The sequence below is a fragment of the Colobus angolensis genome, unplaced genomic scaffold (assembly GCF_000951035.1).
Source record: "Colobus angolensis palliatus isolate OR3802 unplaced genomic scaffold, Cang.pa_1.0 Scaffold179, whole genome shotgun sequence".
NCBI lineage: Eukaryota > Metazoa > Chordata > Mammalia > Primates > Cercopithecidae > Colobus > Colobus angolensis.
In genome coordinates, this window is record NW_012114921.1 from 5,316,432 (window position 1) to 5,333,454 (window position 17,023).

At 40.5% G+C, this 17,023-nt stretch overlaps 1 protein-coding gene across 1 annotated transcript in view; it reads left to right on the forward strand.

The window, feature by feature from the left end:
* ALG8 (ALG8, alpha-1,3-glucosyltransferase) overlaps positions 1 to 17,023 on the forward strand; it is a 40,552-nt gene that overhangs the window by 17,620 nt on the left and 5,909 nt on the right. Inside the window, exons 3-9 of the mRNA XM_011938917.1 lie at positions 919 to 1,112; positions 3,925 to 4,034; positions 5,850 to 5,917; positions 11,059 to 11,185; positions 11,462 to 11,565; positions 12,683 to 12,803; positions 15,871 to 16,010. Of these exons, the coding sequence (XP_011794307.1) occupies positions 919 to 1,112; positions 3,925 to 4,034; positions 5,850 to 5,917; positions 11,059 to 11,185; positions 11,462 to 11,565; positions 12,683 to 12,803; positions 15,871 to 16,010 (864 nt within the window). The remainder of the gene's footprint in view (positions 1 to 918; positions 1,113 to 3,924; positions 4,035 to 5,849; positions 5,918 to 11,058; positions 11,186 to 11,461; positions 11,566 to 12,682; positions 12,804 to 15,870; positions 16,011 to 17,023) is intronic.

Here is a 17,023-nt window from a genome sequence, read left to right on the forward strand (position 1 = left end):
TGGGAGGTGGAGCTTGCAGTGAGCCAAGATCGTGCCACTGCACTCCAGCCTGGTCAACAGAGCAAGACTCTGTCTCAAAAAAAAAAAAAAAAAAAGAAAACTGAGACTTACATAAATCTAACAAAATATACGATTCTAAAGCTTGTATATTTTCATATGATTTCTGTTTTCATTTACTTATTAGCAACTGTTCATTTAACTAATGGTTATTTGATCCCAAACAATATGTCAGGCACTTACTAAATGCTGAGGATACAAAATGAAAAGAATAGTTTCTATTCTCCAGGATCATATAACTTAGTGAAACAAAATATAATAGCATTTGTGTACCATTTTGTTGTTTATAAATATGTTTCATATATATTATCTCATTTAATCTTCATAATACCTCATTTTACAAATAGGGAAATTGTGTCTCTAAGGCAGAATTTGAACCTAAGTTAGTGAATTATTTGTTATTTAGATGAGTAGAACTATGTCATAACCAAGTTTATCAACTCCAGGTTTCAAATTAATTTCCTTTAAGTATAGTTGACTCTATTTAAGGAAATTGAAGACCATGTTAAATAATTTAGAAGACAGGTTTTAGTGTTCTGTTCAGTTTCTTACATAGGAATTGTTCTGTTAATTTAGGGCACATTTTAAGTGCAACTGCATTTCACTGTGGTTTTTTTTTTTTTTTTTTAATTAAAAATAGAGACAGGGTTTCACCATGTTGCCCAGACTGGTCTTGAACTCCTGGACTCAAGCGATCTGCCTGCCTAGTCCTCCCAAAGTGCTGGGATTATAGGCATGAGCTACCACGCCCAGCCTCATTGTGCTGTTTTAAAGACCAGAGAATGAAAAATTTTAAATCTTTGCACCATCCTTGTTTATTCAGTTACTTAGCATATGTTTGGTCTTCTTTTTTTATCACAGGCAACTTCAGAGTGGACGTTGGATTACCCCCCTTTCTTTGCATGGTTTGAGTATATCCTGTCACATGTCGCCAAATATTTTGATCAAGAGATGCTGAATGTTCGTAATTTGAATTACTCCAGCTCAAGGACCTTACTTTTCCAGAGATTTTCCGTCATCTTTATGGATGTACTCTTTGTGTATGCTGTCCATGAGTAAGTCTGGAGCATGTCATTTTGTATGGAAGATATTGAAGAAATATTACAGTGTTAAGTAGTATTAACTTATTCCTGATTTAGGAGGAGCAAAGTTTATATGATAGCAAATGCTAGAACACTGAAAAATTGTATTGTGCTTTAAACTACATGTTTCAATCTCTAGCTGAATCTTGTGGAAGAAATGGGGATAAGGTGGAGTTACAAGGCAGAGGTGGAACAAGAGATTATGAATGTTGTGAAAAGAAGTAGTCCCAAGTATAGTTCTAGGGCCATTTCTCCCACCCAGAATAGCTCCATATGTTTTTCTTTGCTTCCTTGCAGCAGGCTCCCAGAGGCTTCTGTCACCTACCCTATCTTGGGGGATGCACACGGTACATGCACAGTAGCGCACACGTATGCATTGTGCTAACCACCAAAGCCTGCTTTTACTGAGCTTTCATTCTAGTAAACGCAAGAAATTTCACTGAGTGCTTTTAGTTGTTTCCGTATGCTTTCCTTCATGAAGACTCTTTATTATTTTAAATTATGCTTATGTTTTAAATTTTTATGTTTTATAAATTCTACTTATAAGTTAATTTTAAGTATTGAATACACATATATAGAATGTCTTGCACAGTGACTTCCAAGTACTAAGTTTCAGTTTCAGTTAATGTCAGTTTCCATTCTTTCCTAATTTTTTTTTTTTTTCCCCAAGATGGAATCTTGCTCTGTCACCCAGGCTGGAGTGCTGTGGCATGATCTTGGCTCACTATAAAACTCCGCCTTCTGGGTTCAAGCAATTCTCTTGCCTCAGCCTCCTGAGTAGCTGGGATTACAGGTGCACACCACCATGGCCGACTAATTTTTGTATTTTTAGTAGAGACAGGATTTCACCATGTTGGCCAGGCTGGTCTTGAACTGCTGACCTCGTGATCCACCCACCTCGGCCTCCCAAAGTGCTGGGATTACAGGCGTGAGCTGCTGTGCCGGCCTCATTCTTTCCTAACTCTTAAGCTTGCTGATGTGATTGTGACAGAACAGTGACTAGTGTTCATTTAATGACCCTTGTCATAAATGGATCGTTTCTGTTTGTGAGGCCCTCTACACTGAACCCTTGCCCCAGTCAGTAAAGAGTCCCTTGGGAATGTCTTAACCCTTGCACATTCTCATTGAATAATCCCGTTTGAAATCCTTCCTTTCAATCTGTTTATGACCTGGCAAGAGTTGAAAGGGAAAGTAATTTTTAGTATACTCTTTTTAATTCAAAATGTTTGAATTCAAGCTTCCAGGGAAAGAGTATACCAGCACAAAGGGAGAGAAAATAGAATTCATTTCCATCTGCAAAGTAGAGGGAATAGTTAAAAAGGTTGTTGAAAGGCCAGGCATAGTGGCTTATGCCTGTAACCCCAGCACTTTGGGAGGCCAAGGCTAGTGTATTGCTTGAGCTCAGGAGTTTGAGACCAGCCTGGGTACCACGGTGAAACCCTGCCTCTACTAAAAATACAAAAATTAGCCAGCTCTGGTTGCCGGGGACTGTTGTCCCAGCTACTTGGGAGGCTGAGGCAGAGGATCTCTTGAACCTGAGAAGTCAAGGCTGCGGTGAGCTGTGATTACGCCACTGCACTCCAGCCTGGGCAATAGGCTGAGACCCTGTCTCAAAAAAAAAAAAAAATTGAAATCTGTGTGTCAGTTCCCAGAACCAAGCATGATATACAGATTATTAACTTACTGAATTTTCTCAATGACCCTGTAAGTTTATTGCCTCTTCATGAGGGAACTGAGGCTCCGTAGGGGAAAAGGAGGATACCTTTGCTAGTCCCCCTTTAATTGCATCTATTATTTGTTTTAGATTTATAATGTTAGAATTTGCCACTATTCAAATGTAACACATTTTAAATATCATCTTTTTATAGAATAATACATCCCCATTGTAAAAACTTTGGAAAAGCACACACACGCAAAGTAAAAATGATTCATACTCCCCTACCTGTACTAACCACTATTAACATTTTGGTGTATGTTAGTTTAGTCTCTTTTCTGTGTTCGAATATAATTTTCATAAAATAAAAACAGGATCTTACTGTTTTGTCACCTGCTGTTGTCACTTAGTAATATATCTCAACATTTAAATGACATGCACTTTTACATAAGGGTTTTTAAATTATCATTTGGACCGTCAGGAGCTGCACATTTGCAGTTCTGTTCTTAATTTGGCTGGTATTATGATACATAATTTAGAGTGCTAAATCAGCCTGGTCTGCAATTTCTACTCTTAAGGACTGAAATAATATATGCTCTCTCAATTTTCAAAATCCCTACTTTGGGGTTTACATGACTTTTTATTTTTAATTTTATTAAATGAAGACTTTGTTTTAGATCAGCATAGCTTAGAAAAAGACATGGAATAGGCCCTGAGGTCCTTGTTTGTGCTACCCCCCCTTTTTTTTTCTAGTGACAAGGTCTTACTATATCTCCCAGGCTGGCCTCAGACTCCCAAGCTCAAGTGGTCCTCTCACTTCATCTTCCTGAGTAGCTAGGCACCTGCCACCCTGCTCAGTTTGCTGTGACCTTTTTAAGAAATCAAGAATGGCATGGACTTTGGGATGCCAGGGCAGGAGGATCGCTTGAGCCCAGGAGTTCGAGATCAGCCTGGGCAACATAGTGATACCCCATCCCTTCCAAAAAAAGAAAAAGAAAAATTGGAAAAAAAAAAAAAAGAATGGCATGTAATTTGTCAGGAATGACTAACGTATCATAGTTTACTCTGCAGAAGTGATGTTCCAATGAAGAGCAAAGTTGTTTCTGTTTCTTTCCTAATGTTTCACTGTAGGTGCTGTAAATGCATTGATGGAAAAAAAGTGGGTAAAGAACTTACAGAAAAGCCAAAATTTATTCTATCGGTATTACTTCTGTGGAACTTTGGGTTATTAATTGTGGATCGTATCCTTGATATTCTATGTACTATTCCCTTACTTATTCTGATATATACTAATATAAGATTAATGTTTTCTATAATAATGATTGGAGATGTGAGCTGCTTCTGAAAATGGGTGTGGGGTGGGTTAGTAGGCTCACTTAACTGTGTGGTCTCTGCCCAACTTCACTGGACTCTGAGGTTAGAGTATTTCATTTCTGAAAAATTAGTGGGATATGTGAGAACCAGCTAAATCATCAATAAAACAATGTACTGAGATTGTGAACTATTTTTAGATTAATCTGATATATATATTAAATAGTTTTATAACACGTTATTCCAAATACCTTTAATTGGAAAAGGCATATCACAGTGTGCATGTGGGAATGGTCAGGCATTCGTGCTTTTCTACCATCTTGGCTTACCACATATTAAAAGGCAAAGTTTTTAAATTCAAGGCTTCTGAATGTAATTAAAATCCTCATAATGGACGCTGATAGTTGCAGTTTTCATAAAGGTAGCCTGGTGTGGAGGAAAGCACCCAGACTCTGGTTTCAATGTAACCTGAACTCGAATCTTAGTTGCCATTAGCAGCTTTAGGACCATGAGTGGATGAATGTCTCTGAGGCTTAATCTCTTAATCTCTAAAGTATCTCTAAAGAGGATAATTCTAAATACCTCACAGGTTCATTGTGAGGCTTAATACATAAGATGGTATATGTCCTATAAACAATGCAATGCTGCATGCAGGTGGCCTTACTAGCAGTTAGGTCCCTTCCTTTCTCATCCCTAATTGTAAAAAACAAATAAAAAACTTCTTGCCTCTTAGCTGTGGGGCCTTTAAGGTAGAAAAGGTAGGAAAAACCTGGGAAAGTTTTGTTTTTCTTTTTAAACATAAATTTCTTTTTAAATGAAAAAAAAATACGTATATTTTAAATCATCATCTAGTCTAAGATATCATTAAACATAAGTTTCTTTCCTTTTTTTTTTTCTGAGGCAGTCTTGCTCTGTCACCCAGACTGGAGTGCAGTGGCACAATCTCAGCTCACTGCAATGTCCGCCTCTTGGGTTCAAGTGATTCTTGTGCTTCAGCCTCCCAAGTAGCTGGGACTACAGTTGTGTGCCACAACATCTAATTTTTGTATTTTTGGTAGAGATGGGGGTTTGCCATGTTATCCAGGCTGGTCTTGAATGCCTGGTCTCACGTGATCTACCCATGTCAGCCTCCCAAAGTACTGGGATTGCAGGTGTGAGCCACCACGCTTCCAAATGTAAATTTCAACTAAAGATTTGACTATGGTGTTTGCTTTGGCAAAATGGGAATGATACAGAGATTAGCAAAACTAAAACTATGTATTTAGGCCGGGTGCCGTGGCTCATGCCTGTAATACCAGCACTTTGGGAGGCCAAGGTGGGAGGATCACAAGGTCAGGAGTTCGAGACCAGCCTGGCCAACATAGTGAAACCCCGTCTCTACTAAAAATACAAAAAAATTAGCCGGGTGTGGTGGTATGCGCCTGTAGTCCCAGCTACTCAGGAGGCTGAGGCAGGAGAATCGCTTGAACCCAGGAGGAGACGGAGACTGCAGTGAGCCGAGACTGCGCCATTGCACTCCAGCCTGGGTGACAGTGAGACTCCATCTCAAAAAACAAAAAAATGTATTTAAAAAAAAGATTTGACTCTGTTTATAGAAAACTTATTTATGAGCAGTCCACATTAGTAGTAGTATTTTTTGTCTTTAATTTTGCTGTTAAAGCATTTGGAATTTCTATACTCCATCAGCTGGTATAGTTCATTATGAATTTGGTATCCTCTATTGTCTTTCCTTGACCTAAGTCCAGATATTCATTTTCAGTACAATGGCTTTTTATTTGGATTAATGCTACTCTCCATTGCACGATTATTTCAGGTAAACATAATTGTTAAATTCGATTTTTTCTCTTTTAGATAAGTTTTTAGATTGTAAAAGGAACAGTGTAGTGGGTGATGGGTGAATTTATTTGACTGTTTTGAGTTGCCAAGTGCTATAGACACTTTTATTGGGTATTTCTCACAAATTCCATCTTCACTTTTGACTGTGATTTTCTTCATTTAACAGATGAGAAAATTGTACTCCAAAAACTTATTAGCATGTGGCAGGCCTGAATTAAATTGAGTTTTTGTTTGTGTTTTGAGACAGTCCCACTCTGTCGTCCAGACTGGAGTACAGTGGCGCAATCTTAGCTCACTGCAACCTCTGTCTCTTGGGTTCAAGCCTCATGAGTAGCTGGGATTACAGGTGCACACTACCACACCTGGCTAATTTTTGTATTTTTAGTAGAGACAGGGTCTCGCCATGTTGGCTCGAACTGCTGACCTCAAGTGATCCTCCTGCCTTGGCCTCCCGTAGTGCTGGGATTACAGGCGTGAGCCCCTGCACCTGCCCTAAATTACATTTTCTTTCTTGTCTTTTTTTTTGTTTGTTTTTTGTTTTTTTGAGACTGAGTCTCGCTCTATCGCCCAGGCTGGAGTGTGGTGGCGCAATCTCGGGTCACTGCAACCTCTGCCTCCCAGGTTCAAGCGATTCTTGTTCCTCAGCCTCCAAGTAGCTGGGATTACAGGCACCCACCACCATGCCCGGCTAATTTTTGTATTTTTAGTAGAGATGGGGTTTCACCATGTTGACCAGGCTGGTCTCAAACTCCTGACCTCAAGTGATCTGCCCGCCTCAGCCTCCCAAAGTGCTGGGATTGCAGGCATGAGCCACTACGCCCGGCCCCTAAATTACATCTTCTTTGTCTGGTTGGGATCATTTATGTATGAATGAAATCTCTAGCAGCAGTCTTTACAATATAATAACTATGATGGTGGTACTTTACTATCAGCAGCATTAAGATTAATGTAATAGAAGGGGATTTGGAATCAGAAGAACTGTGTGTAATCCTGACTAATGTTAATGAGCTATGCAACTCAGGGCTTACTCGAATACATGGCTACTTAAGATTACATACATTCCATATATCTTTTTTTTTTCCAACGTCTTGCTCTGTCACCCAGGCTGGAGTGCAGTGGCGCTATCATGGCTCACTGCCTCCTCAAACTCCTGGGCTCAAGCAGTCCTCTCACCTCAGCCTCTTGAGTAGCTAGAACTATAGGTGCACGCCACCATACATGGCTAATTTTTTTTTTTTTTTTTTTTTTTTGGTAGAGAAGGGGGTTTCACTATCCAGGCTGGTCTTAAACTGCTGACCACAAGTGATCCTCCCACTCTGGCCTCCCAAAGTGCTGGGATTACAGGCAGGTCTTGAACTCCTGGCCTTGAACAATCCTCCTACCTCTGCTTCCTGAGTCTCTGGGATTACAGATGTGTGCCACCACACCTGGCTTACATATATCTTATTGAGTAAACTTTAGAACCATTCTGTGAAGTTGTTAGAATTATTATTCCTCCTATAGAGGAGGAAATCAGAAATTCAGATTTCGGGGCCATCCCTTTGTACATGGAATCAAAGTCTTTGGGAATGGGGCTTAAGAATCTCTAAGGAATTTTGATACACCATCAGGCTTGGGAACTATTAACTGAAGGCAAGTTATTTAACCCTCCTAGCTTCATTTTCTCCATAAAATGAAATTTACCGTACATTCTTAGTTGTAAAATGGGGCTACTTACTTCACAAGGGACATTGGAAAGATCAAATTTGATAATCTAAAGTTCTTTGTCAACTATAAATGTCTGGATAAACTTTCTCTTTTAACCATAAAAAGCCATATAACAATTAGAATATAATTGGTGTTCAGTGAATATTTGTTGGATGCTTGTTGAACAAATAAAATTTGACTATGGAATCAGCTAGACCTTACCCAGATCTTAAATAAGTTATAAAATTGAAGAGAGACCTGGAAGCATTCCCACTCTTTTTTGTTATTACTCCTAAAGCTAGACTGTACCTGATGAGAGAAGGAACCTGGCCTTTCATGGTCCCTGTGGCAGTTTCCCCTGCAGAACATCAGGACTGTTATCTCATTTAATCTTTCCAAAATTCCTGTGAGGTGGGTAGATTTCATTCAGACTTTCTTCTTCTTTTTTTTTTTTTTTTGGAGACAGTGTCATGCTGTGTCACCCAGGCTGGAGAATGCAGTGGTGCAGTCACAGCACACTGTAACCTCAACCTCCTGGGCTCAAACAGTCATCCTGCCTCAACCCCCAGTTAGCTGGGACCACAGGTGCACACCACCACACCAGGCTAATTTTTGTGTTTTTCAATAGAGATGGGGTTTCGCCATTTTGCTCAGGCTGGTCTTGAATTTCTGGGCTCAAGCAGTCTGTGCATCTCAGCCTCCCAAAGTGCTGGGATTTATAGGCGTCAGCCACCGCACCCAGCCAAAGTCTTACTATAACTTCTTAGTTATAGTAAGCAGCTGGTTTTGTTTTGTTTGTTCTTTTTTTTTTGGAGACAGAGTCTTGCATTGTCACCCAGGCTGGAGTGCAGTGGCCGTGATCTCAGCTCACTGCAACCTCCACCTCACATGATTCTCCTGTCTCAGCCTCCTGAGTAGCTGGGATTACAGGCGCCCCACCACCACGCCTGGCTAATTTTTTGTATTTTTAGTAGAGACAGAGTTTCACTATGTTGGCCAGGCTGGTCTCGAACTCCTGACCTCAAGTGATCCACCCGCCTCGGCCTCCCAAAGTGCTGGGATTACAGGCGTGGGCCACCGTGGCTGGCCTTAGTTCTTTTTCCATCACAATACCTTTAGTTTTCCTAAGTAGTGTTAGGATCAAGTGCAGTAACTGGTGCCTTCAGCCTGATAGTGCAATATAAGTTACCTAATCTACAATATAAAATTTAATTGATATTTTTTGGTAGCATAGCATCATATATATTTGTTCATGTTCTCATTCCCAGCCTTCTTTGGAAATCAACTCCAGCTATTCTGAAACTGGGAGGGGTGAAGGTAATTTAATTCTCTGGGTTCTAATTCCTAAGTGAGAATTTGCAGTCTGTTATTACTGATGACATGTAGGATATGATCTCAGCATAAGGCTTAGTACTTGATAAATCTTTGTTGGAATAATGAATTTGTGAACACACTATGCTCAGTATAAAACCTAGCTGGGCTGGCGCAGTGGCTCATGCCTGTAATCCCAGCACTTTGGGAGGCTGAGACTGGTGGATCACTTGAGGTCAGGAGTTTGAGACCAACCTGGCCAACATGGTGAAACCCCGTCTCTACTAAAAATACAAAAAAATTAGCCAGGCGTGGTGGTAGGCACCTGTAATCCCAGCTACTTGGGAGGCTGAGGCAGGAGAGTTACTTGAACCCGGGAAATAGAGGTTGCAGTAAGATGAGACCACGCCATTGCACTCCAGCCTGGGCAACAAGAACAAAACTCTGTCTCAAAAAAAAAGCTAGCTGGAATCACTTGCCTATGTTTTCCTTATATTGGTTATAGAATATTTACCTTGGGCCAGGCATGGCGGTTCACGCCTGTAATCCCAGCACTTTGGGAGGCCAAGGCGGAAGGATCACTTGAGGCCAGGGTTTGAGACCAGCCTAGGCAACAAAATGAGATCCCGTCTCTACAGAAAATGAAAGAATTAGCCAGGTATGCTGGTCCCAGCTACACAGGAGGCTGAGGCAGAAGGATCTCTTGACCCCAGGAGGTCAAGGCTGAAGTAAACCAAGATCAGGCTGTTACACTCCAGCCTGGATGACAGTGAGAAGAAAAAAAAATTTTTTTTTTTTTTGAGACACAGTCTTGCTCAGTTGCCCAGGCTGGAATGCAGTGGCAAGATCATGGCTCACTGTAGTCTCAACCTGGGTTCAAGCAGTGCTCCCACCTCAGCCTCCCAAGTAGCAGAGACTACAGGCGCATGCCACCATGCTTAGCTAATATTTGTATTTTTTTGTAGAGACAGAGTCTCACCTGTATTGCCCAGGCTGTTCTCAACTCCTGACCTCAAGTGAGCCTCCTGCCTTGGCCTCCCAAAATGCTGAGATTCCAGGTGTGACTTTAAAACATCTTATAGAACATTTAAATCATACAAAAGTAGAGAAAATAGTACAATGATCTACACACACACGGATTATTTTAAAACACATCCCAGATACTATATTTGTATTTCAGAATACATCTTTAAAAGTAGGTATTTGGCTGGGTGCAGTGGCTCATGCCTGTAATTCCAGCACTTTGGGAAGCTGAGGTGAGTGGATCACCTGAGGTCAGGAGTTTGAGACCAGCCTGGCCATCATGGTGAAACCCTGCCTCTACTAAAAAATACAAAAATTAGCCGGGTGTGTTGGCACATGCCTGTAGTCTCAGCTACTCAGGAGGCTGAGATAGGAGAATTGCTCGAACCGAGGAGGCGGAGGCTGCAGTGAGTCAGGATTGTGCCACTGCACTTCCGCCTAGGCAAGACAGAGCGAGACTCCATCTCAAAAATAAAAATAAAAGTAGGTATTGTTTATTTTTATTATTTATTCATTCATTTTGGAGACAGGGCCTCACTCTGTCACCCAAGTTGGAGTGCAATGGCGTCATCATGGCTCATTGCAGCCTCTGCCTCCTGGGCTGAAGCAGATTCTCGTACCTTAGCCTCCAGAGTAGCTGGTGCTACAGGTGTAAGCCATCGTGCCTAGCTAATTTTTTAATTTTTTTGTAGAGACAGGGCCTCCCTATTTTGTCCAGGCTGGTCTTGAACTCCTGGGGTCAAGCAATCCTTCCTCCCTGGCTTACCAAAGTGCTGGGATTACAGGTGTGAGCCACCACACTCAGCCTAATTTTAGTTTTTTTAATAACCTTTTTGTAGAATAATTTTAGCGTTCCAGAAAAGTTGTAGAAATAGTACAGAGAGTTCCCATATACCCCTCACCCATTTTCCCCCATTACCACCTTACATAACCATGGTACATTCATCAAGACTAAGAAAGCAGTATTGGTGCATTTGAATTTCACCCGTTTTTCTTTTAATGTCGTTTTTCTGTTCCAGGATTCAATCCAGGATACCACATTATTGCATTTCATTTACCCTGAATTTTAAAGTGATATTTCCCTTTTAAATCTCCTAGAAAAGGCATATGGAAGGAGCATTTCTCTTTGCTGTTCTCCTACATTTCAAGCACATCTACCTCTATGTAGCACCAGCTTATGGTGTATATCTGCTGCGATCCTACTGTTTCACTGCAAATAAACCAGGCAAGTTTTGGTGATAATAGCAAAAACATTTTCGATTTTTTCCTTACTGTGTTGACTTGGTGGCTTGCTTGATAAGAAGATTTTATGGAGCACAGCAGATACCTCAGCCACTGATCTCGTAAGCCCTTTACCCATTCTCGCTTTTCTGTGCTCTTGCCACATCATGAATAGATTGCTGTACTATTGTGGGATACTTCTAGTTTTAGCACATGATATAGGTTATGGTTAATGTTCCTTTCCATCTTCCTGGTTACTGATAATGTTCCTTTTCTGTAGATGGATCTATTCGATGGAACAGTTTCAGCTTTGTTCGTGTTATTTCCCTGGGACTGGTTGTTTTCCTAGTTTCTGCTCTTTCATTGGGTCCTTTCCTAGCTTTGGTAAGCCTTTTTTTTTTTTTTTCTATTAATACATGTTCTTTGTTGGTGTTTAGAAAACATAATAAAGCCAGGAATATATAAAATAAGTAAAAGCTACTTTTTTCTTAGTCTTCCTACGCAACTTGACTCCCCAAAGATAGGGTAGTATTCCCTTTTTTTTTTTTAAAGATGGAGTCTCGCTGTATCGCCCAGGCTGGAATGCAGTGGCGTGATCTCGGCTCACTGCAACCTCCACCTCCTGGATTCAAGCAGTTCTCCTGTCTCAGCCTCCTGAATAGCTGGGATTACAGGCACATGCCACCACGCCTGGCTACTTTTTGTATTTTTAGTAGAGACAGGGTTTCACCGTGTTCGTCAGGCTGGTCTCGAACTCCTGACCTCAGGTGATCCACCCGCCTCAGCCTCCCAAAGTGCTGGGATTACAGGTGTGAGCCACCGCTCCTGGCCCAATAGGGTAATATTCTTTCAGACATTTTTGTGCACATTCAAATATGTATATATGTATACATATATATGTTTATACATTACACATACACACAGAATTGATCTTCATTATTTGTATATTCTGTACTTGTAAGTTTACCTACTTGATAAAAGGTATTTGTAACAAAATCAATAATTTTGTAGTCTTACATGGACAGCAAACATTCTGAAGTGCACAGAATTTAACAGATGTTCAGATATTTTCTTTTTTCCTCTTCTTCCTTGCCCTGAAATCAACTAATTAATTTTAATTCTTACTAAAACTAAAATGCATCACATCTTTTGTAGTCTTCCCAGCTCTCCCCTTCACCCTAGTAGATATGGATAAGCTGCAGTCTGTGTTTTGCTTTATAGCTTGTAAATTCTTCCATTATTATACTTACAATAGTATGGACTGGTATTCAAAGTATTTTTATGTATATTGTCCCACTGGACAGTGGACAAAGTGAGACCAAAAAAGGTTCTGTGAACTTACATTGTGGTGAGCATACAACCACTTACTTGAAGGAATAGAGACTAGAACCCAGACCCCATAACTTTCTACACACTATACCATAGAGAGTTCCCTAGTTCTCTTTTTGAATTTGAAAAAGATTGATGACTGTTTAATCAGTTTCATTTCTCTTTTCAACAGAATCAGCTGCCTCAAGTCTTTTCCCGACTCTTTCCTTTCAAGAGGGGCCTCTGTCATGCATATTGGGCTCCAAACTTCTGGGCTTTGTACAATGCTTTGGACAAAGTGCTGTCTGTCATCGGTATGGTAGCAAGCATTTTTAACTCAGACTCTGAATATTGAAAGAACTAGGCACATGGAGAAATGGAAGAACCTTTGTGTTTTGAATGTGGCCGAATTGTTTGTTCTCCAGTCCTGCATTTCAGCCTTCAGGATGAACAGGGGGGAGCAGTTCTTGGGACTGAGGCTTTAGTGCAATAAACAGACTGTTTTCCTTATAAAAGCTCCTTGTGGTAATGAGGTTACTGATCCTTTCCTGTGGAAAAAGTGAAATATTTAGACACTCTATAAAGGTAATTTTTGCCTTAATTAAAAAATTATTTGGCAGCAGCAGTTAACCCTACTTTTTTTCCCCCCTTCTCACCATTCCTATTCAAACCCCTACTTATTTTTAGAGACAGGGTCTCACTGTGTCACCCAGGCTGGAGTGCTGTGGTGTTGAGATCATAGCGCACTGCAGCCTTAAATTCCTGGGCTCCAATAATCCTCTTGACTCAGCCCCCTGAGTTGCTGGGACCACAGGTGCATACCACCATACCTGGCTGATTTTTAAATTTTTGTTGTTTAGAGATGAGGGTCTCACTGTGTTGCCCGGAGTGGGATCAAACTTCTAGTCTCAAGTGATCCTCCCACCTTGGCTTCCCAAAGTGCTGGGATTACCAGCACAGGCCACCATGCCCAGCCCACCCCACTTTTAAACCTAAACATATAAGGACAAGAAAGAAGAATATGTAAGTTGTGACTCTGGGTATTAAACCAATAAGGAAAATAACCCTGCATTTTAACACGAGATGAGAAGAAATGAAAAACCCAGGCTATGCTTTTTAAAATTTGGGTTATAATGAAAAATAAGTTATGCTTTGAGATGGTTCTACTAAAAATAACTCACTCTGGGTAACACAGTCTTTCATTTGTGAATACAACCTAGCTTGGTGAGAAAATGTCATGATCAAGAGTGGTGGTCAGCAAACTTTTTCTGTAACTGGCCAAATAATATTTTGAGCTGTGCAGGCCATACCCAGTGTGTGTATATATGTGTGTCTGTGTCTGTATTTGTGTATGCACACATTTGTTTAAAACCTCTTAAAAGTAAAAACCATTCATAGCTTCAGTGCTGTGCAAAAACTGGGCACAGGCTAGATTTGGCCCTTGGACTCCAGATCTGGAATCTGATGACTTGGTTTGGAGGCTCACCTGCATAAATTGCTATTGCAATGTGTGTGGCATTGACAAGTCATTTGCTTTCTTTCGTCTTACTTTCCTCACTGTACGAAAGGCATGCTAGTACTTTACCTGTTCCCATATGGTGTGTTGTGAGGAACAGAAGCAAAATTTAAAAATTTTAGGTTTAAAACTAGGTTATCAGCAACAGGGACTTTGGAGCCAGACAAACCTGAGTTCAGTTTTACCACCTGTTAGTTGTGTGACTTTGGGCAGGTTACTCCATCTCTGTACCTCAGGGGGCTAAAAATAGTAAGTGCAGAGCCCTGGGCACATGATAGACACTCCATGCATGGTGGCCACTCTTACTGTTTTTGATAAGTACTTGGAGGAAATCATACACTGTGTATGTGATGACCTGTACACTGTGTCACCATGTTGCTCACTGTGAATCTAGCCTTGATGTACATGGCATTCTTACAGAGTAATTCCTAACATTTATATTTCAAAAACAACTTTAGACAGCCAGCACAGTATGAGGTACAAGGGTCAGTTGCCTTATCTGAGTCTGGAAGCTACACTGTACCTCACTTGTGTGTCTGTCTCTTTGAAGATGTTTTACATGGAAAGTCAGTGTCAGAGTTAGACAACTTTGTTTTAGGGAGATAGTTAATAGCTGTAAGAGAGAATCAGCAGGCCAAAGGGGAAAGGGGAAGAGGTTAGTAAGTAGAAATTATTTTGGTAGTCTACATCTTTCCCACATTGCACTCATTTTCACTGGCATTTGACAGGGCCCTATAGGGACTCAGACTGTCCCTGTCTGTCCTATTATCCGGAGCTTGTTGAGGCTTGTATTGTCATTCTCTGATTTGATTTATTTAATAGCCAAGTATTTATTGAGCTCCTATGTACTGGGGATAGAAATGAACTCATCATCATTCCTGCCTTCAAGGAATACAGTATAGTAGAGGAAATGAGCACATAAACAAGTGCAGTGCCTTGTGGTGAACACTGCTAGAGTGAGCTCACTCGGCTGGGCGCGTTGGCTCAGGCCTGTAATCCTAGCACTTTGGGAGGCTGAGGTGGGCGGATCACCTGAAGTCAGGAGTTCGAGACCAGTCTGGCCAACATGGTGACACCCCGTCTCTACTAAAAATACAAAAATTAGCCAGGCATGGTGGCACATGCCTGTAATCCCAGTTACTGGGGAGGCTGAGGCAGGAGAATCACTGGAACCTGGAACGTGGGAGGCAGAGGCTGCAGTGAGCCTAGATGGTGCCACTGCTTTCCAGCCTCTGTCTCTGGGTGACAGAGTGAGACTCCAGCTCAAAAAAAAAAAAAAAAAAGTGCGCTCACAAGAAAATCAGTTCTGCTTATTGATTTAGGAGCTTTCTCAGATGATTGAATTAGAAGTTAATGAGCAGAGGGATACAGGTGTTAAGAGTGGTATGTTGAGGACCCACAGTTATTTCATTGTGGCCAAGCTGCATTTAACAAAGTAGAGATGAGATTGGACAGGTGGGAAGGGGCAACAAGACCATGGAAGACACTGGATACTATGTTTAGGAATACAAGGTTTCTCCTATAGGAGATGAAGGATTCAAAGTTCCTTCATGACATGCTCAGACTGTTCTAGAAGCTTGCTTTCAGAGGTGAGAGCAGATTACCATTTGTGCCACCTGCTGGCAAGTTTCCTATAAGCTGCTCAAATTCCCTGTTCCAATGCAAAGAGCTGCTTTATGTATTATAATCTTGAGACCAGAGGCATTTTGGGTAGAATAGTATAGGACTAAATTCATGAAAGTTTAGCTTTGAAGCATCAATAAGATTTAGTAGCTTACTTTTTTTCCTTAAGGAATTACTTGTTAATATATGGTATCTCGCTGATAAAGATAAAAATAAAACAAAACAAAATGTCTGTTTAATAGGTTTGAAATTGAAATTTCTTGATCCCAACAATATTCCCAAGGCCTCAATGACAAGTGGTTTGGTTCAGCAGTTTCAACACACAGTCCTTCCCTCAGTGACTCCCTTGGCAACCCTCATCTGCACACTGATTGCCATATTGGTAAGAACTCAACAGATGGTACTCATTTCTTAAGTTTTCTCTGCTTTCCTTTTGTCTGGCTGATTAAATTTCAACTTTCAAGCTCTTCCAACTGTAGGATAAATTTCATGCCTGTAATCCTTCTGCAGACTGAAGCATTTCCTAGCAATTCTTAGAGTAACTTGGAACACCATAAGGAAGGATTACCAGTAAAGCCTCTGTGAGAGATTCTTGCCAGTGGCTGTTAGACCATCTGTTCACCCTGGGGGAAGGGAAAAAGAAAAGCCCAGGGAGGAAGAGGCATGGATCATGCTGCGAAGAAAGAAGGAAATGTTTGTGGCAGGGACATCCAGATTTGGTTTGTTTTTCTCATCCTTAGCTAAATCATCAAAATTCCAAATGTATCTGGACAGCGTGGATGTTTTGTCTTGATGGTGATAATGAGTTGAGAGTCGACAATGGCTTTTTGAGCCTAAGATGAGTCTAATATGAGTAAGATGCTCTTAGAGGCCTCATTCTAAGTACTTTAGAAATTTTCAGTTCTAAAATTTCATTTGTGATTGCAGTGACTTCAATTTCATGGTATAATTTTAGTAGAATTCAATATAAACAACTCAATCCTTTTGATAATTACACTCATCTTTAATTTTGGTTTCTGAATGTTTCAAACCTGCTAGCAACCACCTGACTCCACTTAATTACGTGGCAGTACAGGTATGTAGATAATTAAGCTCTGTTGGCCTGTTTGTTCACAGATTTTAATTGAGGTAAAACGTTTTTCCTAAAATTTCAGCCTTATGAGGTACATATAGTTTCTATGGCCTTCCAGCCCATAAAACTAGATATTTGTTAATATGGTAAATCTAATTTATTGGCCCAAAAGTATCTATGGACTTCTGTAGTTTGACCTATTAGGTTCATTAATAAGTGAACTATTCGTAAACTATGAAGATATAGTAAGTTGTTAGACGGTAGATCACAGAACTTAATTATTAATTTTGATAGTATAATTAATTTTTTTTTTTTTTTTTTTT